Raw genomic sequence first — 26,827 nt, forward strand, 5'->3', positions numbered from 1 at the left:
ATGTGGCAGCATAGCGGACGACGGAGCGCGCCGGAACGAGTGTCATAACATAGTCATATCTTGCTCCCACGCGACGTGATACTGTGTCGTGACGTCACGGCAGAGTGTCCTCCTGGAAAATGAAACCGCAACCGGCTGTATAACAGCAGGCGCACAAGATTATTTACAGTGCTCTGAGGCTTGTCCCAGTTTTATCTAGGGTAAAGCGATCTCCTTCATACAAATAAAAAAATTCATGCAGAAACTCCTCTGCGAGTTGTCCCAGTATGTGCAAGCATTGTGCCACTTGCCCATCTCCATGCCGCCTGGTGTCGTTATCAGTGTTGTGAAACTTGATCCGGTCAGTACAGTGGACAGCACTGCGGCGACACGAACGGCTGCGGATGGTGGCGCAAGGTGCATTGAAAACGCAAGCAAATTACTGCAGGTGACACCGCCAGGTTCGCGGATGACGTTCCAATGATTATAAGCCGTTATCGCTTTCCAGCGGCTTATCTATCCGCGTCGAACCACTATCAACTGTGACCAAGCGTGCTTCCCCGGCGGTTGCTTTGACATGGTGGCGCGCACCGTACCTTGAAAGCGATGCGCAATGCCGACAGAGTGCCGACTGCTAATAGTTTGGTGCGTTGTGTTCTCACCGCTTGCTCAGCGTTGAAGAGAGAAGAGCGGTCCCGTTTCTTGAAAGGAATCTGCAAAACGCGCACAGTACGGCATGTGCTGAGACTTCCGTGAGCGCTGTGTTCTCGCCGCTTGCTCAGCGTTGAACAGAGAAGAACGGGCCCTTATCTCGGAAAGAACCTGCGAAATGGGCACAGTACGGCGTGTGCTGAGACTTCCAGGAGCGCTGTGTTCTTGCCGCTTGCTCAGCGTTGAAGATGGAAGAGCGGGCCTGTAGTTTTAAAGGAATCTGCGTAACGGGCCGAGTATGGCGTGTGCTTAGACTTCCGTCAGCGCTGTGCTCTCGACGCTTCCTGAGCGTTGAAGAGAGAAGAGCGGGCCCGTATCTTGAAAGGAATCTGCGAAACGGGAAGAGTATGGCGTGTGCTGAGACCTCCGTGAGCGCTGCGTTCTCGAAGCTTGCTCAGCGTTGAAGGCAGAAGAGCGGGGCCCATATCTTGCTAGGAATCTGCGAGACGGGCTGTGTATGGCGTGTGTTGAGACTTCCATCAGCGCTGTGCTCTCGCCGCTTGCCCAGCGGTGTAGAGAGAAGAGCGGGCCCATATCTTGAAAAAAACCTGCGAAACGGGCACAGTACGGTGTCTGCTGAAACTTCCGTGAGCGCTGTGTTCTCGCCGCTTGCTCAGCGTTGAACAGAGAAGAGCGGGCCCTTATCTTGAAAGGAATCTGCGAAACTGGCAAATTATGGCGTGTGCTGAGACTTCCTTCCGTCAGCGCTGTGCTCTCGCCGCTTGCTCAGCGTTGAAGAGAGAAGAGCGGGCCCTTATCTTGAAAGGAACCTGTGAAACGGGCACAGTACGGCGTGTGCTGAGACTTTCGTGAGCGCTGTGTTCTCTCCGCTTGCTCAGCGTTGAACAGAGAAGAGCGGGCCCTTATCTTGAAAGGAATCTGCGAAACTGGCAAAGTATGGCGTGTGCTGAGACTTCCTTCCGTCAGCGCTGTGCTCTCGCCGCTTGCTCAGCGTTGAAGAGAGAAGAGCGGGCACTTATCTTGAAAGGAACCTGTGAAACGGGCACAGTACGGCGTGTGCTGAGACTTTCGTGAGCGCTGTGTTCTCTCCGCTTGCTCAGCGTTGAACAGAGAAGAGCGGGCCCTTATCTTGAAAGGAATCTGCGAAACTGGCAAAGTATGGCGTGTGCTGAGACTTCCTTCCGTCAGCGCTGTGCTCTCGCCGCTTGCTCAGCGTTGAAGAGAGAAGAGCGGGCCCGTATCTTGAAAGGAACCTGTGAAACGGGCACAGTACGGCGTGTGCTGAGACTTTCGTGAGCGCTGTGTTCTCTCCGCTTGCTCAGCGTTGAACAGAGAAGAGCGGGCCCTTATCTTGAAAGGAATCTGCGAAACTGGCAAAGTATGGCGTGTGCTGAGACTTCCTTCCGTCAGCGCTGTGCTCTCGCCGCTTGCTCAGCGTTGAAGAGAGAAGAGCGGGCACTTATCTTGAAAGGAACCTGTGAAACGGGCACAGTACGGCGTGTGCTGAGACTTTCGTGAGCGCTGTGTTCTCTCCGCTTGCTCAGCGTTGAACAGAGAAGAGCGGGCCCTTATCTTGAAAGGAATCTGCGAAACTGGCAAAGTATGGCGTGTGCTGAGACTTCCTTCCGTCAGCGCTGTGCTCTCGCCGCTTGCTCAGCGTTGAAGAGAGAAGAGCGGGCCCGTATCTTGAAAGGAACCTGCGAAATGGGCACAGTACGGCGTGTGCTGAGACTTCCAGGAGCGCTGTGTTCTTGCCGCTTGCTCAGCGTTGAAGATGGAAGAGCGGGCCTGTAGTTTTAAAGGAATCTGCGTAACGGGCCGAGTATGGCGTGTGCTTAGACTTCCGTCAGCGCTGTGCTCTCGACGCTTCCTGAGCGTTGAAGAGAGAAGAGCGGGCCCGTATCTTGAAAGGAATCTGCGAAACGGGAAGAGTATGGCGTGTGCTGAGACCTCCGTGAGCGCTGCGTTCTCGAAGCTTGCTCAGCGTTGAAGGCAGAAGAGCGGGGCCCATATCTTGCTAGGAATCTGCGAGACGGGCTGTGTATGGCGTGTGTTGAGACTTCCATCAGCGCTGTGCTCTCGCCGCTTGCCCAGCGGTGTAGAGAGAAGAGCGGGCCCATATCTTGAAAAAAACCTGCGAAACGGGCACAGTACGGTGTCTGCTGAAACTTCCGTGAGCGCTGTGTTCTCGCCGCTTGCTCAGCGTTGAACAGAGAAGAGCGGGCCCTTATCTTGAAAGGAATCTGCGAAACTGGCAAATTATGGCGTGTGCTGAGACTTCCTTCCGTCAGCGCTGTGCTCTCGCCGCTTGCTCAGCGTTGAAGAGAGAAGAGCGGGCCCTTATCTTGAAAGGAACCTGTGAAACGGGCACAGTACGGCGTGTGCTGAGACTTTCGTGAGCGCTGTGTTCTCTCCGCTTGCTCAGCGTTGAACAGAGAAGAGCGGGCCCTTATCTTGAAAGGAATCTGCGAAACTGGCAAAGTATGGCGTGTGCTGAGACTTCCTTCCGTCAGCGCTGTGCTCTCGCCGCTTGCTCAGCGTTGAAGAGAGAAGAGCGGGCACTTATCTTGAAAGGAACCTGTGAAACGGGCACAGTACGGCGTGTGCTGAGACTTTCGTGAGCGCTGTGTTCTCTCCGCTTGCTCAGCGTTGAACAGAGAAGAGCGGGCCCTTATCTTGAAAGGAATCTGCGAAACTGGCAAAGTATGGCGTGTGCTGAGACTTCCTTCCGTCAGCGCTGTGCTCTCGCCGCTTGCTCAGCGTTGAAGAGAGAAGAGCGGGCCCGTATCTTGAAAGGAACCTGTGAAACGGGCACAGTACGGCGTGTGCTGAGACTTTCGTGAGCGCTGTGTTCTCTCCGCTTGCTCAGCGTTGAACAGAGAAGAGCGGGCCCTTATCTTGAAAGGAATCTGCGAAACTGGCAAAGTATGGCGTGTGCTGAGACTTCCTTCCGTCAGCGCTGTGCTCTCGCCGCTTGCCCAGCGTTGAAAAGAGAATAGCGGGCCCGTATCTTGAAAAGAACCTGCGAAACTGGCAAAGTATGGCGTGTGCTGAGACTTCCTTCCGTGAGCGCTGTGCTCTCGCCGCTTGCTCAGCGTTGAACAGAGAAGAGCGGGTCCGTATCTTTAAAGGAATCTGCGTAACGGGCGGAGTATGGCGTGTGCTGAGACCTCCGTGAGCGCTGTGCTCTCGCCGCTTCGTTCGCGTCGAAACGACAGGCAGCACGTAGGTGAAGTCGCTGGCTGCTGCGGCCTCTATCTTGAAAGCCATCGTCTTACGTGGTGTAATTTTTGTTTAATTATATAATGCTCACGCATTTATTAATGAATAGTCGGAAATATCATGTCAGTAACTTTTTAAAGAAATTCCGCAGCGATTCACGAACTGTGGCGCTCAACGGCATGGTCACCTTGTGTATATCTCATTCAAGTCCGCAAATTATATGCACGTTTATTTAAACTATAATGTGTAATTGTGGTTTTTGACGTCGAGAAATGCCAACTCGACGTCGGAAGTCAGCCAGAAATTTCTACGGGTCAGGCATTGAGAGCAGCTGCCTGAGAGCCAGCTCTAAGAACAGCCCGCCACAGGAACGCTTTAATGCAGTAGTAACTGCTGCCAAATTCGGGTGAGGCCGTGAGCCATGAGACCGACCTCTACTACTCATGAAGATTGTGAGACCTGGCTTATACATCCTCACTGTCTTTTTGTATCAATTATCACATTGGCATAAATCAATAGCGGATTTTTTATAATTTTCCCCCGTCCACCATAGATTGCGGGAACTGCTTACCACGTGGTGTCGTGGAAGTCACAGGCGAAGTGGAATTTACACCGTTTTGCACTATTATGTATAAATTGGTGCTGTTCAAGCAGGTTTACTGACTACTGTGCACTCGTTACTTCTTCAATTTACATCTATCTATGTTTCAATTCAGAGTTGCGCGTGCTTTATTTTTACGTGAGCAATATGCTTACTATATTTGTCGTCTCGTATGTGCTCAGTTATGGAGGTATAATTCGTTGTATAACATTCCTATTGTGATTCTCGTTTGCAAATGTAAGTAAAAACAGAACTTCAGTTAAGAAAACATTGCTCTGCCACTTGTCTGCTTAGGCTATTACGGTTTTCAGCAGGTAGAAGCGATTTAAGTTTGAAGTTTATTAATGAGAAGAAGCATATTTAACATGCAACTAATTATCTTAATTTCGGGACCGAACAAAACATATAAGTCGGCAACTTATAGCGAATAAGAATAATTACATTCAGCTGCCAGTTATAAAATGTAGACAAGATCAACAGTACAGCTGTAGTAGGCACTCCAAATTCGAATATTCGTAAATGAAATGTAGTTTTATTTTTTTTAAAGGAGATAATACCCTAATGATATGAATATACGAAACAGTACACACAAAATATAGTGTACAAAAAGGAAATATTTACATACAACTTGACAACAGACAACAATACGTCTCCTTCGCGGAAAAAGCTGCAAGGAGGTGCTAGAATCATCTATAGCTGGTGCGTTCATGTTTGAAACTATTAGAAAGGGTGCTGAAAGGTAGAAGTGAAAACACTGGGCGTGAAAGAGTCAAGAAACATAGCCTGCATGGCGTGTTTACTATGAAAGAACCAGTAGCGCCAAGGACAGGTTCGGGACTGTGTGCACAACAATATCCATACAATTGTTGCGTAAGCAGCTGTGTTCTACTACCTAGTATGCGTGATATTCTCGTTGCTATGCTACCATTATCTTTAGTAAGTGGCTGTCATTTAGAGAAAGCGTGTTTCTATAGTGATTTGAAATGTCAACTAGAAAACCCCGTGCACTCAGCTGTATCTTAAAAGCTCTTCCAGCTCGGATACAGTCTTACCATTAAACCCACAAACGTAAGACGGCCATGATAATCTGCATCTGTAATAAGTTACTACAACAATAGCAATTGCACGCTTACAGGAAATAAGGTGTTACCCTCCAATTGTACACGCCGTGGCGACTAGTTGAATATGGCGTTTCGCTGCTAAGCAGAGACGAACTACACACAGCCAGCTAAAAATTATTTCCGAGACATTACACCACTGTAAAATGGAACTTCCCAACAGGTGCGAGCGGTTTTGGAACTAGGGGAAAGGGAACATGACATGAAGCGGGAGACGACGAGCTAAGACCATGCTAGAGCTCTACTTTGGAGCTGAAGTGGCAGCTTCGTGACTGTGGCGTTGTGCCACTAAGCTAGAGGCTGCGGGTGGGATCCAGTCATGGCGGCCGCATTTCTATATGGGCGAAATGCAGAAACGCTCGCGTAGTCACCTGCGCTTTAAAGAACCGCAGGCCTTCATAAGAATTCCAGAGTCCCCAACTACGCGATGCCTCCTAATTGGATAATGGTTTGCGCACGTAAACCCCCAGAATTTACTTTAACTTATTCTCTTTATATTCGTTGTCTTCAAGTTATATCTCTATAGATGACAGAAAGCTTTGATGCTGTGAAGCAGTATGTCGCAAGCTTCATCGCGGACAGCGTCAGATGCTTTCTATGGGGTTGAAATAAAAAAAAAGAAATTTGATGCCGAATACTTTGGATGCATGTTCAAAACCCAGGGCCATTGAAGTTGACCTGCAGGCTTCGACTCCTGCGTCTGTCATACCCCATGTTTTGTTTCGTGACGTTGAACCCAAACATAATATTTATCATTCTCATCATTGTCATTCATTCAGTGTACCGTACATATTGTCTAACAGGCTTCTAGACACGCGAATTTCATCCACATCTTCTTGTCTTTGTTAGTTGGTGGAGCAGCGGTGGGCGTGGCTAGGGAGGCTGCCGCTGCGAGGCAAAATGGTAATTTGGGTGAGTGCGTATGCCACTTTGTTTAGACTTGATGTTGACATCGCCTGTGTATGTTAATAGCAGATTACAATCGAACGCATTGTGTTTAGTTGCATTTTATTTGCTCTCAGTGAACTATATGTATACATTTACTGCATTCGTCTGCGTTAAAATTTGTGGCCTAATCGCCATTACGAATAACGCTAATTTGTCACATAGTGTGTGGCATTGCCCACAATTCTTCTTTAACCGGTCATAAGTAAGCGCTCAAATAGGAGCTGTTTAGATAGATGCGGCCTCTCTACGGTCGTGAACTAATTTTCGGCGTCAGTATCTTCGCTCCGCTCACCAGTGGATAGTGCAAAGGCGTTGTGATTGCGCCTAAAGATCTGTTTGCTTTGACAACGGCTGAAATGATCGCAGGGTATCTGCGATGTGGCCTTCGAGCATAAATAAAAATGCATCTGAGGTATGTAGTGCAGTGAAAATGATGACTAGCTTACTGAACTTTGACTACTACATTCACGTACTCATGCAGAGATTGCGATAAACTGTTTTGGATACAAATGGTGTGGCCTAGCCACAAAATCTATTGGTGGCATTTGAGAAAAAAAGTTAGTGCCATTTTAAGTCCAATTACAGCACCCTTTAGCAGCTTTCATGAGTGTAGTAAGCGATGTTATCCGGGGCCCACATTCTTTGCCGTTGAAGCTTCCTAAATGCAGTATATTTTTAGATCCTGGCCTTGAGGACACGCCTGGAGGCGAGGGTAAAGATGACAAGGAAGGTGGCAGTGAGTACTACTTGATATACTAAAGCATGAAAAATATTTCAAACCCAAGATGGGTGCACTCAAGATTTAGTAGTTTATGTGTAATTGTTGGCAGAGAGGCGGGACGATGTTAGAACAGGCCGGAGGTTCCTCTCAAAAGGGTCTCTAGGATTAAATTAGCGCATTTTGAGGGTTATCGTGACGGGGCCCTAGTCGGGTAAGACCTCGTAAATACCAATTGATAATATTTCAAAACATCCTGACCTGCCTCTCCACTAAGAATCGATGTTGTTCGCTTTACTTGTGGTACCATTTTTCATCTTCTGAAAGGTTCAGATGGAACAGGACAGTCGTATCAAAAGAAAAACCAATAAGTGACAGTCTGCAGATCATACGCGATAAGGAGGACATATTTTCTCGATTTGAACTTCACCATGGAATACACCTTGCCTATATAGAACATAGAACTGCACCAATTTATATATATATATGTGTGTGTGTGTGGCAGTACTCTCAGGATACGCTGTTTATTTGAATTGTGCTGTTAGTGTCTTCCCTTTCAGGGATAATATAGCCTACCTTCCCAGCTTCCGAAATGACATCACTCTTCCTCGTTTGGGACAATCGTCGAATGCACTTTCACTTCGCTTGCTCAGCGTTTTTCTCTATTGCTAATGGATATGTTAACACCGAATTTTTCCTCCTGCAATAAGTCCACCGTTATTTGCGCACCGCGTAACGCAGTGTTTCCAGAAAATTAGTGCCTGTGCAAAATTTTCTACAGTGACCATGATGCTGCCATTCGGCCACAATATGCAGTAGAATCACTTTTCGCAGAAGGCAGATTTTTACTCCGAACACTTTGTGACAGGTTATGGCCGTGATAGTGTATGCGGTAGACAATAACGCTGGGTTCGCGTGCCAGAAAAAAAATTAGGCTTCTTGGGTGGGACACTGCGAATTCTTGTTGTGCTAGGCCAAATAATCATTTCGTAGAATTTATTGAGCAACAGACTATCATTCAATTATGCACATAAAAGTGAGATGACGTCGCTTATCTTCGACAAAAGTTTCTCTATAACAGCGTGGTTCGCGTACGTAAGTTATGCATGAAATTTTGATAATGGTAGCTTTTACGCAAAATTTGAAAATAAAACAAGAATACTGTATTTTACGTGTATAGACGTCTGGCCAGTGCAAGCGTAGATAGCGCAATTTATTCGAAAGATGTTGCAAACAGCAATTTTGTAGGCACTCAGTGCATCACAAGTTGCTCATGCGCGTGCATATATTTCGGACAACTTTTTGCGTACATTTCGTGCATGCGGCTGAAATTGGTTTGTTGTAAAGCAGATGCTATGATCAGAAACGAAGTTTATTGTCCAACTGCATTTGATTGCTTTGGGAACTCGTACGGAGCGGCTAAATACTGCCCAAGCCACATAGAATTTAGCGCCTATTGTTTGAGAATTGAGCCTAATTTTCGCAGCAACACATTTTTGAACCCTGCAACCTTTTTCCTTACATAGTTTCGCCGTAGCAGGAAGCGGCCAATGTATGTTGAAAAAAAAAAAAAAAAGGGCACAGAGCGGTGGTGAGCTAAATTACATACACTAGTTAGCTTTTGTGCGTTCATTGCGGTTCTATGAAGGCACACAATAAAAGTTGTGGAGCATGTACTGTGTTTTGACACAACTGGAGGTGCCAAATAAACCTACATATTCAAACATGCACGTAGCGAGAAAGACATTGCGCCGGATTCGCAGTTTAATCCAGGTCATTGAAAAAAAGAAAAGGGCCGTGGGCACCACTAAGAAGCAGAGCTCTGAAATCAAGACATGCATTCTGCGGCATAAATCCCTTTGAATTTGGTAATTAACTACAATGCAGCCCTATGTGGCCGGCGCCACATAGGGCTGTTGTAGCACGTTATAGAATACTCGTCCATAAACTACTTGTTCGATCGGCATGAACAATCTACGATGTGACGGTCATAAGGCGATGTCTCCAACCGGCTGAACACAATTGGCATTCTGTATATAGGGTCAATGTCTCTGAGTACTTCATTTCTGTAAAATTAGGAAGCTTGGCCGCTAGGAAATACTGAGAGTGCCTTTCCTAATTTTCATTTTCAAGGCCTGATGCTTCGTATAATGCGGTACTCGAAGCACTAAGTCATAAATGAGCACTGAGTTCAAAAGAAAAAACAAACAACACAGACAGCATCCCAGAAACGCGCCACTAATATACTGCATTGGGAACGTATCTGATGCCATATATAATCTTATAAGCGAAACACGTTGACTACCATCTTTATTTTATCAGTGTGTTTTGCTCACGATGAAAAGAGAAATATTAGCATCAAATTTTCTATAATATAGCCGCAAAATGGACAACGACGATTAGTAGTCATTGATTATCTAATTCTGAATTTATGCTTTATTCCCGTTTTATCTACTGCCACCCGATTCATGGCCGGTCCTCTGTAGTGGGTTGAGCCATACCCATAGGTACCAAACGAAGCCAAACCAAAACAGTGCAGAAAAGAAGGAAAAAATCACTGCCCACGCATTCCGTACAGATTGTTACCCAGCGAAGCTGAGAGGTGCGACCCCAGAGTTTACCATTGGGTCAATCCCGAGGGCTCACTAAACGACTGCTTGATAGGCTGCTGGATCCTAGGTACGCAGTTGCTGCTTGCTCTCCGCTGCACGAGCCTGTTCTTGTGCCCGGGCTGCAGCATCGGCACGGCGTAGACGAGCTCCCTCCCGGTTCTGCTCGCGGCGTTGCTGATGGAAAGCTGCCTGTTCCTCAGGAGTACGTATGACGCGTGGCCTACCCAGTTCGCAGCCGGAGAGAAACTGCTACGCGCGCACTCGTCTGCGATGGAGAGCAACGACGTCCCTGCTGGCACAGCCGATCCCGCGCCTCTATTTCTCGCTTTTGTTTTTCGCGCATGGGCATGGGGTTGCCCCGGAGGAGTTTTCTGTGAACAGGCGGCAGACGGACGGACGGACGGACGGACGAATCAGCTACCCATATACAGCTTCGCTGTAAAAGAAAAAGGTGCAGTTTTGCCGAAGCGCTTCGAGTGACAATATTTATTTCTTAAGAAAAAGAGAATCTGAGTTTCCGATATTGGAAAATAACGGGACAGACTGATGGAAGCATGCTGCCCTTAAGTTCAGTGGCTGCCGCAATCAATAAACGTTGATTACCCAGTGTATATGCGCATTGGTTGCTTGAAATTCTGCGTCGTTCTTGTCTTGGCCGCCGTAGTCATCTGAGTAACGCAATGGAGATACCGCGTTTACTAGTTCAATGAATTAGTGCTAAGTGTCCGTTAATTTCTTTCAATTCACCCGAGTATCTTTTGATTATATGCTGCTTCGTTCACAGCAGACGAAGACAAGGATTCTAAAAAGAAAGATTCCAAAGAGGAAAATAAAGAGACTACTGACAAGAAATCAGGTCTGTATGCTATGTCCCTTGTGCCACACAATTTTATGCACATGTAAATCGAATCCTAACAAGCTGTCGTGGTAGCTTAATAACTATAGTTTTGCGCTGATGATCTCGCTGTCGCGGATTTTCAACCCAGCCATGGCAGCCTCTTTTCGATGGAGGCAAAGTGCGAAAAAGCTTGTGCATTTACAGAACCCCAGGAGGTCAAAACCTGCCGAATCCTTTACAGTGAAGAGCCTCATAACATTATCGTTGATTTGACACGTAAACGCCTATGATTTAGAAACGTAAAAGAACGTGAGCTGTTCTTTATAGGAGCACCATCATTTAATTTGTATTGACGTTGTAATGACGGCCACATTTGTAATGATGCGCCGTTTTATATTTTACTTAATGTTAGGATTCATTATCTCCCATAATCCTCGTAGCAGGTATCTGTTAGCTATCAGCGCCATGAGCACGGAGGCAGTGTAAGAGGCTTGTAGAGAAAATAAGAGTGAATTAGGCATGCATGCACAGAAATTTACGGTGCATCTCTGATTGCGTTTGAGAGTTCGTACACCTTGTCTCACAGGGTACATGCATTCTGGGTCATTGGGAAAAAAAATGGTCACATACGCAGTTGCACAAGTTGTCTGTTTGGCGAGCCAGCAATCGGCCAGCGGATAGCCATTTGACCACCATCAGTGATCATTCACCTCCATGTACATTTCAGTTTCTTTTAAACAACCTCTTCTATTTTTCAAGTTTACATCACCAATTTTTTCACTGAACTATCGCAACCGTATATCTTCTTATTTACAGTATTCTGGGAAAACTAGACCAGGCTGACAAAGTTGACAACGCCTGCTTTCGCGTGAAATCACTTTCAGCATTTCTGAGTCCTACTTTTTGGAAAAATTGGCAGCACTTTGCTATCTCGCTATCACAACGCCTTTCTAACGAAAATTTTGGCTGCTTTAATCCCTAGTCTGCACACCCGCTTAATCGTTCATGCAGTGGCGGCGGGGCAGAGTCGTCTTCGTAAACGTTGACGAAGAGAAGTCGTGGTTGGCCTGGCGGAGGAAAGAAGTCCCCTCCCGGTTAAAGAAAGTGTATCCCATCCATAAGCTCCGTTAATATTCCTCTATGATTCTATATGACTCTGTCCGAATACCTGTATGTTCATACATAAACCTGTATAATCCTATAGGATCATGATACTGCACATGTGTATCTCTTCCAACAGGGCTTGCCGAGCCATTGGCTTCGGTGATATCCACTTTCTACCTCAGTTGAAAAGTTCTAGCATATATCTTACTATAAACCTCTCTCTTGCTTTGATTCCTGTAGCCGGCTACTTCGAACGGGGGGATGGGGTAAGCGACGATGAGGGCAGAGGGAAGAGGTGAAGCCCATCACAGGAAGGTCTGTTTATTGCCTGAGTACGGAGCTGTGCGGATGAGATAAAGGAACAACAAATGCAGATAAAGTATCCTAACGCTTTGTAGCTTCTGGAGGGTAGCTTCAGGCCTAATTATTATGTCTTTAGAACCACCTATGACCTATTAGGCAAGAGCATGGAGAACTAGGTTTTTATTCTGCCTAAATGAAAATGTGCACGAACAGTGTCTAGCCAACTCTATGAAGTGCAGCCATGAGCTCAGCAAATCGCTGGGGTCGAGTCAGCCAATCAGTAGCGAGAGATGTTGCACAGAAGGGGTGACGACTCTCCACTTGTGCACCACTTATCCTTCCATCGAATTTCATTCAATCAGCGACACGAGGAGGGCGATCAGACAATGCAGCGGCCCTTCTGCTCGTTCTGGTTAGTTTACGCGACCCGAAGGTTTAGCTTCAGTCACATAGAGTATAGAGTCGGTGCAGCAGCTGTATTGCGTGTTACCTAATCAGCCGTAACTGCGGAGATTAGTGCGCTGATGTTAAACTCCTGCTGGAAAGTTTCTTTCGTGTACGATTGGTCTAGTCTATAAAGTATTATTTAGTTTACACTGAGGAAGACAATAAATTGGTTGGACAGAAAATGCTAAGTACAATGCTTCAGCCTTTACTTCCTGCCGGGAAACAGACGACAAATGTGATATGTCACCTGCCTAGGCTTTGTGTTGCTGCAGTGCAGAAGTGAACGGTGAACGCCGCCACTGCAGCAGTTATAACTTTTCACGGGAACATTTCGCGATTCACTGTGTTTCACGCTCTATACTCTTAATTGCTGAATTTTTATTATTGAATTCTTTAGGACCTCAATTTGAGATTCTTGCGCTGGATATGAAAAGAATGAAGACAGAAAGGCCGTAGCTAATTCAGGAGGCAGCGTTAAGTGCTTTTGCAGCCTCTGTTTAAGCGTGTCATTCATTGTGCACAAAAAGTCTATGCATAGCTTACTGACAATAGCCAAACTAAGTGTTAGAGGACTTCACGTGGAGCGCAGAGCTGACGTAAGTGCTCTACCAACGTTCACCAGCCTCCACTTTGTAAAGCGCAGTGGCCTGTTTACTCCGAGCGTCATGAGCTTCTGAGCGCATACTATATAGCTATTTATGGCACTTCCACGTGCTTGTCAGCATGCTACGCAGCCTACCCCTCTAAATAGCTTCATAATTTGTTTTTGTTTTTTGACCTACAGAAAAGTCGGAGAAAGAAGAGGAAGGAAATAAAGAAGAAAGAAGAGGAAGAAGAGGAAGGAAATAAAGAAAAACCTAAGTAAGATAAAAAAAGAAGGCACTTGTCTTGTATCATCCGCGTACCATACGTCATGTGCCCGAAGGTATCTGTATATTCGCTTGACAAATGAATTTCTAAACGGGAGACTACGCCAGCACGACATATCTCTAAGGGGTGGTTTATTCGAGCAAAATGAAGTGTAAGAGAACTGCATGTGCAGGGCGCACCTCTAGCATTTGCTACTCATGCGGTCATTGCCCTTACTTGTTACGCGCATAGGCCACTTAGTGTCTATAGGTCGTGGGGCTACTTAGCGCATCTCTGAGCGCATGCTGTAGAGCTATTTATGTTAGTGTGCGCCTCTCGCGGCAAAATATTACGTCTTATTTTTTATCCTAAGAAGCCTCTTGACGCTTGTTCATGGAGCTACAGGAAAGTCGGAGAAGTATGACAAAGAGGCAGCGGGAAGGTCTTCGTCAGGTAAGGTAAAAATATGGTATGAGTTTCTTATTAGTGGCAAGAGGAAAAAAAAATGCGAACCGGTGGACCCTACTGCATGACAGTTACAACTATATAAAACGAGTAGACAATGAAGCGAAGGAATACATGGGTTAAATTAACAGTTACATCGCTTTTAATGCGGAAACAATAAACTCGGGGGAAATGAGAGCAAACGAAACAACAACTTGCCGTAGGGGTGAGTTGAGTACACATCTTCCACACTACGTATGCGGTTCTTTACCAATAAGCTACCGCTGCGGTCCTCCTTCTATCAACTTTCTTGGATATTCCTGTGTGCGTACAAAAAGAATGTCGCAGTTTTACCCGAATGACGAAGCGTTGATTGCGATAATAAATTAGTAGACAGCCATACCAAGTAAAGACAGTAGTTTTATGCGCCGTATGAACTTGTAAATATGCTCTATCTAAAGTAACAAGCATGGTGTCACGAGCGCCCAAGAAATCATGAACACATCTCACTCGATGACCGCAGAAACTCGATGTCAAAACGCTAAATATGCTTTCCAAGTCAGTTTACCACCACACCCAACAAATGGCAATACTGATATGTAAGTTCATGTAAAGCGCGCAAATGTTTTTAAGGGCAAATCACTTGACCTACTTGAATGACAATTGTCGCATTTAAGAGACAAAGTTATATTCTGATGATTGCGACGAAGAAAATTTTTACCTATGGCCTGGATTTTTTGTAGAAATGGTGTAAAAAAAAATCGGTACGCTTAAGAAATAATGGCACGAAGTTTTCAGCTCCGTAACTCGGCACCACAAACAGATATTACAGTTCAGTAAACCACACTCAAGCAGACAAACTTGCGACATTGATTTACACCTTACGTGAATTTATTACAAGATTTACGAGCATTTTCCAAAAGTAATAGCCAGTAACTAATTCTATACTCTAGAGGGCTGGTATACACCAATTTTGTCCTCTTTAGGTGCATTCTTCGGTGCGGTCTAGAAAATTGTGACGTTTCTCTTTTCTTCTTCTTTTTTTGCTTTATTACAGAGTTGTAAAGTTCATAGCTACGTCTTCATATATTATTAATGTTTCGAACCGAACCAACGGTATAACAAAATGTATTCCCGCAATAACTAGTCTTCACCGCTTTCTTTTAAGTGCATCATCATCATCATCATCAGCCTGGTTACGCCCACTGCAGGGCAAAGGCCTCTCCCATACTTCTCCAACTGCCCCGGTCATGTGCTAATTGTGGCCATGTTGACCCTCCAAGCTTCCTAATCTCATCTGCCCACCTAACTTTCTGTCGCCCCTGCTACGCTTCCCTTCCCTCGGAATCCAGTCCGTAACCCTTAATGACCATCGGTTATCTTCCCTCCTCATTACATGTCCTGCCCATGCCCATTTCTTTTTCTTGATTTCAACTAAGATGTCATTAACGCGCGTTTGTTCCCTCACCCAATCTGCTCTTTTCTTATCCCTTAATGTTACACCTATCATTCTTCTTTCCATAGCCCGTTGCGTCGTCCTCAATTTAAGTAGAACCCTTTTCGTAAGCCTCCAGGTTTCTGCCCCGTACGTGAGTACTGGTAAGACACAGCTGTTATAAACTTTTCTCTTGAGGGATAATGGCAACCTGCTGTTCATGATCTCAGAATGCCTGCCAAACGCACCCCAGCCCATTCTTATTCTTCTGATTATTTCACTCTCATGATCCGGATCAGCAGTCACTACATGTCCTAAGTAGATGTATTCCCTTACCACTTCCAGTCCCTCGCTACCTATCGTAAACTGCTGTTCCCTTCCGAGACTGTTAAACATTACTTTAGTTTTCTGGAGATTAATTTTTAGTCCCACCCTTCTGCTCTGCCTCTCTAGGTCAGTGAGCATGCATTGCAGTTGGTCCCCTGAGTTACTAAGCAAGGCAATATCATCAGCGAAGCGCAAGTTACTAAGGTATTCTCCATTTACTCTTATCCCCAATTCTTCCCAATCCAGGTCTCTGAATACCTCCTGTAAACATGCTGTGAATAGCATTGGAGAGATCGTATCTCCCTGCCTGACGCCTTTCTTTATAGGGATTTTGTTGCTTTCTTTATGGAGGACTACAGTGGCTGTGGAGCCGCTATAGATATCTTTGAGTATTTTTATGTACGGCTCGTCTACACCCTGATTCCGCAATGCCTCCATGACTGCTGAGGTTTCGACTGAATCAAACGCTTTCTCATAATCAATGAAAGCTACATATAATGGTTGGTTATATTCCGCACATTTCTCTATCACCTGATTGATAGTGTGAATATGATCTATTGTTGAGTAGCCTTTACGGAATCCTGCCTGGTCCTTTGGTTGACGGTAAGTCTAAGGTGTTCCTGATTCTATTTGCAATTACCTTAGTAAATACTTTGTAGGCAACGGACAGTAAGGTGATCGGTCTATAATTTTTCAAGTCTTTGGCGTCCCCTTTCTTATGGATTAGGATTATGTTAGCGTTCTTCCAAGATTCCGGTACGCTCGAGGTCATGAGGCATTGTGTATACAGGGTGGCCAGTTTTTCTAGAACAATCTGCCCACCGTCCTTCAACAAATCTGCTGTTACCTGATCCTCCCCAGCTGCCTTCCCCCTTTGCATAGCTCCCAAGGCTTTCCTTACTTCTTCCGGCGTTACTTGTGGGATTTCGAATTCCTCTAGACTATTCTCTCTTCCATTATCATCGTGGGTTCCACTCGTACTGTATAAATCTCTATAGAACTCCTCAGCCACCTGAACTATCTCATCCATATTAGTAATGATATTGCCGGCTTTGTCTCTTAATGCATACATCTGATTCTTGCCAATTCCTAGTTTCTTCTTCTCTGCTTTTAGGCTTCCTCCGTTCCTGAGAGCTTGTTCAATTCTATCCATATTATACTTCCTTATGTCAGCTGTCTTACGCTTGTTGATTAACTTCGAAAGTTCTGCCAGTTCTATTCTGGCTGTAGGGTTAGAGGCTTTCATACATTGGCGTTTCTTGATCAGATCTTTCGTCTCCTGCGACAGCTTACTGGTATCCTGTCTAACAGAGTTACCGCCGACTTCTATTGCACACTCCTTAATGATGCCCACAAGATTGTCGTTCATTTCTTCAACACTAAGGTCCTCTTCCCGAGTTAAAGCCGAATACCTGTTCTGTAGCTTGATCTGGAATTCCTCTATTTTCCCTCTTACCGCTAACTCATTGATCGGCTTCTTATGTACCAGTTTCTTCCGTTCCCTCCTCAATTCTAGGCTAATTCGAGTTCTTACCATCCTGTGGTCACTGCAGCGCACCTTACCGAGCACGTCCACATCTTGTATGATGCCAGGGTTAGCGCAGAGTATGAAGTCTATTTCATTTCTAGTCTCGCCGTTCGGGCTCCTCCACGTCCACTTTCGGCTATCCCGCTTGCGGAAGAAGGTATTCATTATCCGCAAGTGTAGCAAGCCTCATCAAAAGCGGTAGTGATCACCGAGAAAATCAACTTCTCCGTTCTCTAGTGTTTGGATAGAAGCGCGAACTAAAGCTCATTGTTAACATTTACGTGTGCTTATATAATGCGTCCGAACACAGCTGCTTATAAAGCGACCAGCGCTTTCCTTGTGGCTATGCATATAAGGGTTGGCCGTAACTGGATTCTATAGAAATATTGACGTCCAGTGACATATCCGTCACTGAATGGTTCGGAGATGAGAAAAGCGCAAGAAATGCCCTAAAAGACAACAACTACCGTTATTCTCAAACACAAACGCGCAAGCAATACGTCAATTAGATCTATAACGATTAAAAAGCAGATCATACATTCCTTTATCTCTTACTTACGAAAAGTGATTTTTTTCAACTGCTGTCAACCTGCATTCGTGCTCAATGATGATGTATTTTACACGAGTATACACAATTCGTACAAGCAGGAGAAGGTGGCAGTGCCTCACCCGAAAAGCAGACAAATGTACGGATATCGAAGCACTTACACTAAGGCTCGTGGTTTTATGGGCAATACATGATTTGCAACAAGCATTCTCATAGCAACCGAACAAGCTTTGCGCTACTCGCGTTAGTGCCGTGCGTAGAGTTGACGCCATGGCCGCGAGCACTTGGCGTGACAACGCTGGCGCGGCCAGCAGCACTGATAGCGGGAAGCGCCCGTGCTTGCGGCGAAAGGAACCTTCCCTGCTTCAGCATGTTCAACTGTTCCGTGTCTCCGAAAAAACGTGGAAAATAATGTGACTTGCTTCAGAAGAACTTCTGTTTGGCCTAGTTGGTGTTTACTACATATCATATCGACCGCAAATAAATACGGGGACAGTAGAAGAGAACACAAATACGACACAGGCGGTAACTTTTAACTTCTAACTTTGAACTTTCGAGCGATGCAGTTGAAAGTTATCGCCCGTGTCATCTTTGTGTTCTCTTCCGCTGTCCCCGTCTTTATTTGCGGTCAATACGATATGCAATGTGACCGGCGACACAGCTCGCGCGGTTGAGCAGGGCATGAGGCCACCAGACTTTCCGGCTAGCCCTCGCATCCTTGTCCTCGCATCTCCGGCAATAAACAGAGAACAAGGTTTGTTTGATCAAAGAAATGCACCGGAGGGATGACGTACCACTTCACGTAGAAAGAAAGTACTGTGGAATGTATTTACGGTGTTTTGTTATCAGGTAAAGGAACATAAGTGATGATTTTTGCATGCCGAACGAACCTTATTACGATTGATTTCTTCCCTAGTTTTACCTTTTGCAAAGGGTCACATGCACGTATTACAAAGCTAATGAACCTTGCCCACCTTGTGTGAGCAAGTGGTTAAGATGCAAGGGGTTAAGATGAATGTTAGTCATAATATTCATATATAAGTCTGATAGATGCTTCCTTTTCGCAATAAACTGAAGCGAAAACTGGCATTTATAATAGATTCGGTGCCTCACGGCTTTGAATGAATTAAAACTTGTTGATATTTAGTAAGTGAGGGCACATGAATACGGTAGTGGCCCATTGTGGCGTGTTTCCCGTCTTTCGTATGCGTGCACGTAAACGAGTAACGAGCTGGGAAGTCAACCCAGCGCTAACGCAGCTCTGGTTGGCGAATGGAAGCCGTGACCGTTGAGATGACTTTGTTCAATTATATTACGTAGAAAGAAAGGCAGCAGATTTGAATCGAATCGAATTGCGGGGGTTTTACGCGCTAAGGCCATCATTCGATTTCGAGGCACACCGTATAGTGGGGGATTCCGGATTTATTTTGATCACCGGGGGATCTTGAACGTGCCCCAAATGCACGGGACATTGGCGTTTTTGCACACAGCCCCCATCGTGCGGCAGATTTGCCTTGGAACTCAATAATATTGTTGCAAGAGCGTAGAACGTGATGCTGAAAAACAGTACAGCAAAGTCGGAAGGCCGCGCAGGTCTAAGTGGGACACTGAAAAGCTCCAAATTCATATCGTATTATACGTCAACGTAGGCTTGTAAGAGGCGAAAAAGCGTCTGACCTCTTCCGAAGCATGTCTGTGCGCTACAACACTTTATTTTGGTAAGTAAGGGGCAGAGAACAAAGTCAGGAATGCGCTCGCGAAACACGTCTTTCTGATTTGTGTGCATGCTCCTTTTAAAGGTATCACTTTTACCTGCCAATGAGCATTTGTTAAAATGAGTTCATTACCTAAATACTCAATGAGGAATAGTTTGTCATTATATTTGTCATTACATTGTGCCGGATGCGATTTCGCTTGTTCAAGTACACTTGTCTAAAAAAAAAAAAAGAAAACGTTGAGTGGGCTGCTCATTTGTGAAGGTAACCTATAAAATACCCAACTTTGAGCCGGCCAGGCAGAAAAAAACCTGAAATTCTGTAATTTTGTCTTACCTAAACATTACACCGAAATTTCACCGCGAATTTTCAAACCCAAGAACAAATGGCCCTAAATATATTTTTGAGCTTTATTTTCTTCTTTTTCAGGTGCTTGAGAAGCAGGCATCGAAAAAAGCTTGGATTCGTTCCTTTCCTGCAGTTGCAAAGATATTAAGATTGCGTACGTTTTCACAGATTTACTGTGAATACCCTTGGAAAAGAACAGTTGTATACGTTGCGGAAATAAATGTGCTTTTTGGTGTAAATTGTTCCTCATGATGCGATCTTTGACGTAGTTCTAGGAGTAATTTTTTTTAGTTAAGAAGCACAACTGCTCTATACATTGCTGTCTAACCATTCTTAGAATTAATACTGGTGATTCGCTTTGCTTTTCAAAGGTATTTAATTGTAGTAACGGTAATGTACACCAATTATTGTTTTCAGGACTTAGCAGCGAAATCAAGCATGGGAAATTCACGTCAAACCGACCGCCCGCAGGATGACAGCCATAGCGCTGTGCTGTGTACACGTACGAAACTAGGCCGAACGGGGTTCAACGTTCAATTTCAAAAATGTATATCTCGCTTAAAATGCAAATGCAAATGATACAATGACGGAACTAGACGGCAAATAAACAGGCCTAGTATCCGTTGTGTGATATTTTATCACGGAACTCTTCAAAGCGAAAATCAAGTGCGAATCGCATTTTGCAGGTAATCCGCACGATGTTTTATAGAAATTAATTTCTAATTAAAGATGCAGCCCTAGGACATTCAAGTAATGTAACTTGAATGAATGAATCAATAGCAAGTTGCCAGTAAAAATGGTAAATTTGGCACAGTTTTGTCAAAATTTTGGGCTCCTGAAGCAAGTTTAGGAATGCAATTGCCAATAAACATCACTACATATTGAAAACAAATATTCCTCGGGTCAGCATGGAAGGATGTGTAGCTGTACAGGCCAATATAAATTTTATATTTATTTTGTAGAAACATGCTTTACAACTTAAGCGAACTTTGAAAAGTCATCACGTTACAGAATTCAAAAAGAAAGATACTGGGGAATGACGGAGACATGCATTAAGTAGCGATGGTATTTTACACGAAAATCTGCGACAGACGAGTCACCCTTATATGACTTGTCCGTTGTCATCTGTAGAGAAGATTATAGGCAATGTTATTGGTGACGGTAGAATCATGACTAAAAGCGGGAGGTGGTGGGGTTGACGTCGTAAGCGCCCATTTTCGCGTCAGTTTCACTTTCAGAGAGCGCTTGAATGTGAAACATTTATTCGCATAGCTCTTACGCTTATGTAATGAAAATGTTTTCATGCAGGCAGATAACGTTGAGAAAGGGCTCATTTGCTCAAAATGCTCAGTTGTTTTACACATTTAAAATAAATAATAAGTTGAAACCGTAACTTTGGACATACGGACTCAGTGCGTGAATTACTCATTATTTAGAAGCCGTCATTCCGGACACTCGCACAGTGACAATAACGTCACCGTGTGTCATGTGGCTCGAACGTTAATCTTTGTGCGTCTATAAAATTTACCGACGATTACGATACTCCCTACTGAGAAATTTGAGCGCAGCTGTACACGTGTTTTCATTTCGCTGTATATTGGCTGGCGCGGGCAATATGACTCGTGCTGCACGTTGCAAACGGAAACAAGTGTGGCGCGACTGCCTCGTCAATAGGGAGATCACGAGAGGACGCGCGTGGGTGACGCGTGGGCGCGATTCACAGCAGCCGCCGCAGACAACCTCCGCTTAAGCAGCGCTTTGTTTCCATAGAGAAGACACACGCGATACTCTAGCGGCATCTCGAAGCAACCGTCGCCGCAACGCCTGCTTTGCGCGTCAGTATGCTTTTCTTATCACGCTTTCGCCATACCCTCCTCCTCCGCTTTCCTCCTCTAGCTGTCTTTGCTCTCGCCACTTTTTTCATCCCCCGCTGCGCTCCGCATTCGCTGTCATCTTTCGCTGATCTCGTTCGCTCGGTTACGAGACAGGACGCCGACGCCAATGCTCGCCGCAGGAACTGGCACCTAAAGAGCTGCGCTAAGAACTGAACCGCCGGCATAAGTGCTGAACGTCCGCTGAAACTGCAGCGTTATGACCACCCACACAGTCGAAAGAAGAAATACTAAGGTTTAATGAATAAAAGCTTTGCTAAGGTTGACTAATGGCAGAGAACTTTTCTTGAGTAAACTTTTAAGCATTTCTTGCCCTGCTCTTCACTGATAGAAAAGGTTGCTCTTTTTCGTGAGTCGGAACGGGAGACATACATCTAAGCGAATCCTTATAAATGCCCAAGCAGGGTGCGAAACGCGGAACCATGATGGTCATGGAGATGATAACGATAATTAATACTCAGTTGATGTGCATCTGCAACAAGTTTTGAGACCGGGCTAGTTGGTGTACCATGTTGCTGTAAATTGCAGTTCACACCAGGACAAGGACAGGAAAAGACGAGGACAACCGCTGTATTAACTGTTGTTTTTAATTTCCCACTAGCGAAATACTGTTTTTATGCAACTAGAGCTGAAAGTGGGGCGTGTTGGTTCCGCGTTAAGAGCATTATAAGGCAGATCATTGCCGTAGGTGCCAGTGGCGCCCCCTGTTCGAAGCCACGGGTGCTTTCGCTCAGTGAAAAAAAATGGAAGAAGTAGACTATTACATGAAGCCTTCTACATAAGGGGAGAGGGAAGTAATTGTATCAGCGTTCCCTCAGAGGGTGGACTTCCTACGTCAAGCTGTGCGATGACACTCTAGCGCAGCTGTGTGATCTTGCTTTCCCAATGAGCTCTCTCTCTCTCTCTGTATGTATATATATATATATATATATATATATATACTCTTCGTACTTTGCTCGCCTTCAAACTACAAACTATCAGTTGATAGCCCGGCGTCTTTCTGTCGACTTGCTTCCTTCACACACGAGCAAGTGTATGCAAGAAAACCTCACAATGTCGAACTGCATTGCGAGGAAGCGAAGAATTGTTACTGCGTTCCTACTTACAGATACTGCCACCAAACGTTTTGAACTACAGTGAGCTTGCGTAATGTTTCGCATATTTTCTGGTAATGATCACCTCACCGTTGCGCTATGTCATATGCGACGGCCCCGCGTACCCAGACAGGCGAGCATGGCGTCAAAGTTTCCTACATTCCTTCGTTTCAAAGCGGAGAAAGCTCCAGGAATATCACGCCAACTTGTCTTTCCATGAGCTATCGCCACTTGTTTTCGCGCACGATGTCGTGCTGGAGTTGAGGGCAGCAGATTTTGTAAAATGGGAGAGAAGGTTAGAAGACGCACGCGAGAGAGAAAAAAAAAGGAATTCAGCCACGGTTCACATTGTCTCCCGGTGAATAACAATGCCGGCCTCTTCTTAGCCGATGCTGTCTCGCGCAAGCTGCTCTTCCAGCTCCATGCGTTCTCCACACGTTCGTAAAACTCGCTCGTAAATGCATCGCTCATGGGCCGATTCTGGTAAGGCCGGATAGGATGAAGGTCGCCTTTGTCACTGTCACACATGTTGTCGTCGTGATTATAGCCACGGAACTGGAGCACGTTAAGGCCAGAAGTGAGTAAATCATAGGGACTCGTATTCAGTGCTTATCATATCATATTATTGCCTCCTATTCAGTGTTTCTTGTAGCGAGCAATACGATTATCGCGATAAATCGGTTTCCTTTCGCTACAGTGCTGCAAAGATGGCATCGACCTGCCTGGCAACAGCCACGCCCGCATGCGCCAGCGTACTGCGTGTCCCGGCTATCGTGCACCGCATTAAAAAAAAAAAAAAAAAAAGACAGGCCATTCTACGTGCAGATAACCAAGTGCACATTGTTCACTGTCGAGTAGAGCAACCATCAATAATATTTTATTGATTTCATTCAATTTATAATTATTTGCAATCAGCAAACTGTTTTAGTCATTGCTCTGGATGTCGTGCTGTCAACGAGGAATTTGTAGAATATTGAAAGAAACTTAAAACTGCCATCTTTTCAGCCAGGTACTTTTCTGCTCGTTTATTCTTTCCGGATAATAAAGAAAACCCGTAAAAAATGAAACATATCCCGTGGCCAACCATCTGGCCTTATGGAAAAGCTGCCCCCTCAGACACGCTCCACGGGAGTTATTGAGAGCAGTCCTTTCCACGCCGTATCAAGCACCAGGTCTTGGCGCTCTTGTCATCACCAAGGCACCGTGCTGTCACAGGCGGGGCGTGCCAGGTGAAGCACCAGCGCTGCTACTTATTGCCATGGAGCTTGTTTGAGAGCGGTGGTTTTTGATGTAGGCTGATGCGTACTCTACATGATAGTTATCAGAGTTACTAGAGGCTAGAGTTACTCTGCAGTATAGGCTCCCTAAAGGGATCCTCTATCGTAATTCTAATTCAGGCAGGCGGTTAGTTAAGTAATGTTTTTGAGTTTCTCGCGGGATTTCTTTCTCAGCCGGAAAAAAAAAATAAACGGGCTAAAGATACCTGGCCAAAAACATGTCGGCTTTAACTTTCTTTCAATTACGTACAAATTTTTCATGGACAGCAAGACATTCGCAGCTGTAATTAAAAATTTAGCTCATTGTAATTATTATTAAATTGAACGCCATAAAAAGAAAGGTTACTCGCGGCTATTCTACTCGACTGTGAACAATATTCACTTGGTTATTTTCATGCAGAATGACCCGTCTTTTTTTTAAGACGCGATGCACTAAGAAGTTTAATATGATAAAGTGCAAAAATGCTCTGGGAAGTGTTTCGTATGTGAATCAAAATGTAGGTCAAAGTTGAAGCGGCACATAGTGCTAAAATTTGTTGTAGCGCAGGCAGAACGACATGCACGTAGAAGTCACATAACACAGAGTCGAGTCTTGTTTCATGAACCGTCCGTGTCGATCTGTCTGCGCTGCAACAAAGTAGATGATGCCCTACCAACAAGCCCATATAGCTACCCTAGTCGACTGCAGAGCATGAGGGTGTTCAGGACACATCAAAGAAATCTGAGCGTACACTTCCTGCATATGTGCAGAAATTAGGAAGAGCTTGTGCGCACATAGAACGAGTACTCCTTTGCTTCTTGCAACACAGTTGAGTTCCTGAGTGTCGCCACTTCTACGTGACTGGAATGAGAGGGGTGGAAGTTATTAGCCATGCATTCTATATATTGGTCTCCCTGCTTAAAATTGACTGAACGACACTTTGCATATCTTGGGAGATCTAACGAGAAAGAATGTGCAGCATGGCATGGTAGGGTTGTCTCAAAAGTTCCTGCTAAGGCACCCTCGTGACCACTGAATAATGAATAGGTGGTTCACAGCACATTTTCTTTCATTTCGCTGCTAGCGCTACGTTGATTCACGTGCCACGGAACGCAATACGTTTTCTTAACAGCACAAGTCCTCACACACAAGATACGCTTAGTTTATTACGCACTAAATAAACCGGCAAATCCTATATTTGCTCCCAAGTACCCACTTACCAACTGTGGTGTATGTTCACACACTCCACCAGGTTCTAGGGCAAACGTCTAGCGAAACGTTGCTCTGGTACTCCTAGTCAGTGCAGTGAAAATCAAGGAAGGAAACATGCCAATATAACGGTAAGAAGAAACAAAAAGAAATTAAAGTGAAACGAATGCTATGTAGAACAAGAGAATGTTGACAACGCCACATTGCAATAGTTTACAATCACTGTGAGACAGGAGAGCGATAATACGCCCTGTTTCTTTCCTCGTCTAAAGACAACAAAATTACCAGCTCCATTAGTGAAATATCAGTATAAGGAGCAGCTTTACTCTAATTGCAATCGTGCCTGTGACTTTTTAAGCGAATAGTTTTAAACTAAATATTATAAGCCAAGAAGAAACGTTTCCAATCTAAAATCATGTAGGTATCGTGCGAAATTATGGAATAGTCTGCGCGCAGGGATCGCACGTAAGGGATACAGGTATCTCTCCCCCAAGCACTCAAATAAGTTGACCTTCGACAGGACAAGCGCGCCTCGATTCCCCCGTGCGTCTGCTTCCTTCCCCGCTACCTTACCCGCGCACAGGAAGTACATCCTCTGAGTATATCAGTAGCCACGGCCTAGCGGTAGAGCGCATCCGTCTCGTACGCGGGAGGCACCGACTTCAAACAACGGTGTCGTCGGGAACCCATCGGTTTCCTTAGAGCGAAGCTCTTAGGCGTCCGTTCCTGGGGTGAGGGTTGGCGTTGCTATAACCAAACGAACGAACACAGGGAAAGGTCAAAGTGAACGCGAAGCGTAGCGACGGTCGAAAGACGCGAGCTGGAAAGCGATGAGGATAGTACCGCGAAAGGGTGAGAAGAAAAGCGTAATGCGGCGAGGATAGCTACGAGATGGCGTCGTCCGAGAGGCACGTATGTCGGCGGCGCTTGCTGTGAATCGCGTGCACGCGTCACCCACGCGCTGGCTATCGCGATCGCCAGAGTAGCGAGGCTGTCGCGGCACACTTCACTCCCTGTGCAACGTGGCGCACGAGAGAGATCGTCCGCGCCATCCAATATACCGCGTAATGAAAAAACGTATAGAACTGCGCTCAATTTTGGCATTAGGGAGTATCGTAATCGTCGGTGAACTTTTTTCTAATGGGTAGGGCTGTTTCTTGGCCCAGTGCTCGGCTATCGTGGGGACTTCACATGTCGAAAAGGGGCCCAAGAGATATTTGCCCAGTTGTGTCGGGGCGCCCCTTGTCCAACCACAGACGGTCTTGTTGAAAAGCATCTGCCGCGGCTATTGCCAGGCACCTACGGGCGGGTACCTAGCGGTAAAATAAGTACAAGTGCGCTTCCGGCATGGCATTGGGCCATTACGGAACTCCAACGTTTGGAAAGGGCTGTTTGTCTCCAACCAGAAGGCGTACCGAGCTCAATAGGTGCATTTGAGGCGCCATGGGAGCGGCCCAAACCTTCCTTTTTTGTTCTCACAACGGCTCGGACGGGAATTCACGGTGCAGGCTCCTTTCCCAAGCGTATCACCCCTGAAGAATGCCGAACGCCCAGCAGGGGCACACTTGTACCCACGTGAACCAGTAGGTACCTTGCGGTGGTGGGAATCGAACTGTCAGG

At 45.6% G+C, this 26,827-nt stretch overlaps 2 protein-coding genes and 1 long non-coding RNA gene across 10 annotated transcripts in view; 2 read left to right on the forward strand and 1 right to left on the reverse strand.

Moving 5' to 3' along the window:
* LOC140219526 (uncharacterized) overlaps window positions 1-19,994 on the forward strand; it is an 80,696-nt gene extending 60,702 nt beyond the window's left edge. Inside the window, exons 13-17 of one of the 4 annotated variants that reach the window (XM_072289385.1) lie at window positions 6,442-6,504; window positions 7,220-7,276; window positions 10,655-10,726; window positions 13,347-13,423; window positions 19,837-19,994. In XM_072289385.1, coding sequence (XP_072145486.1) covers window positions 6,442-6,504; window positions 7,220-7,276; window positions 10,655-10,726; window positions 13,347-13,411 — 257 coding nt within the window. In that variant the 3' untranslated portion in view covers window positions 13,412-13,423; window positions 19,837-19,994. The remainder of the gene's footprint in view (window positions 1-6,441; window positions 6,505-7,219; window positions 7,277-10,654; window positions 10,727-13,346; window positions 13,424-19,836) is intronic. The other 3 variants (XM_072289386.1, XM_072289387.1, XM_072289388.1) reach the window with 3 other exon arrangements.
* Window positions 1-26,827, reverse strand: part of LOC129385288 (uncharacterized) — a 482,098-nt gene that overhangs the window by 220,932 nt on the left and 234,339 nt on the right. The gene's annotated exons all lie outside the window — the stretch shown is intronic.
* Window positions 22,945-26,827, forward strand: part of LOC126533108 (uncharacterized) — a 57,289-nt gene continuing 53,406 nt past the window's right edge. Inside the window, exon 1 of one of the 4 annotated variants that reach the window (XM_050180371.3) lies at window positions 22,945-23,318. In XM_050180371.3, the coding sequence (XP_050036328.2) occupies window positions 23,240-23,318 (79 nt within the window). In that variant the 5' untranslated portion in view covers window positions 22,945-23,239. The remainder of the gene's footprint in view (window positions 23,319-26,827) is intronic. The other 3 variants (XM_055071818.2, XM_055071817.2, XM_055071816.2) reach the window with 3 other exon arrangements.

Source organism: Dermacentor andersoni, chromosome 7 (assembly GCF_023375885.2).
Source record: "Dermacentor andersoni chromosome 7, qqDerAnde1_hic_scaffold, whole genome shotgun sequence".
NCBI classification, from domain to species: Eukaryota; Metazoa; Arthropoda; class Arachnida; order Ixodida; family Ixodidae; genus Dermacentor; species Dermacentor andersoni.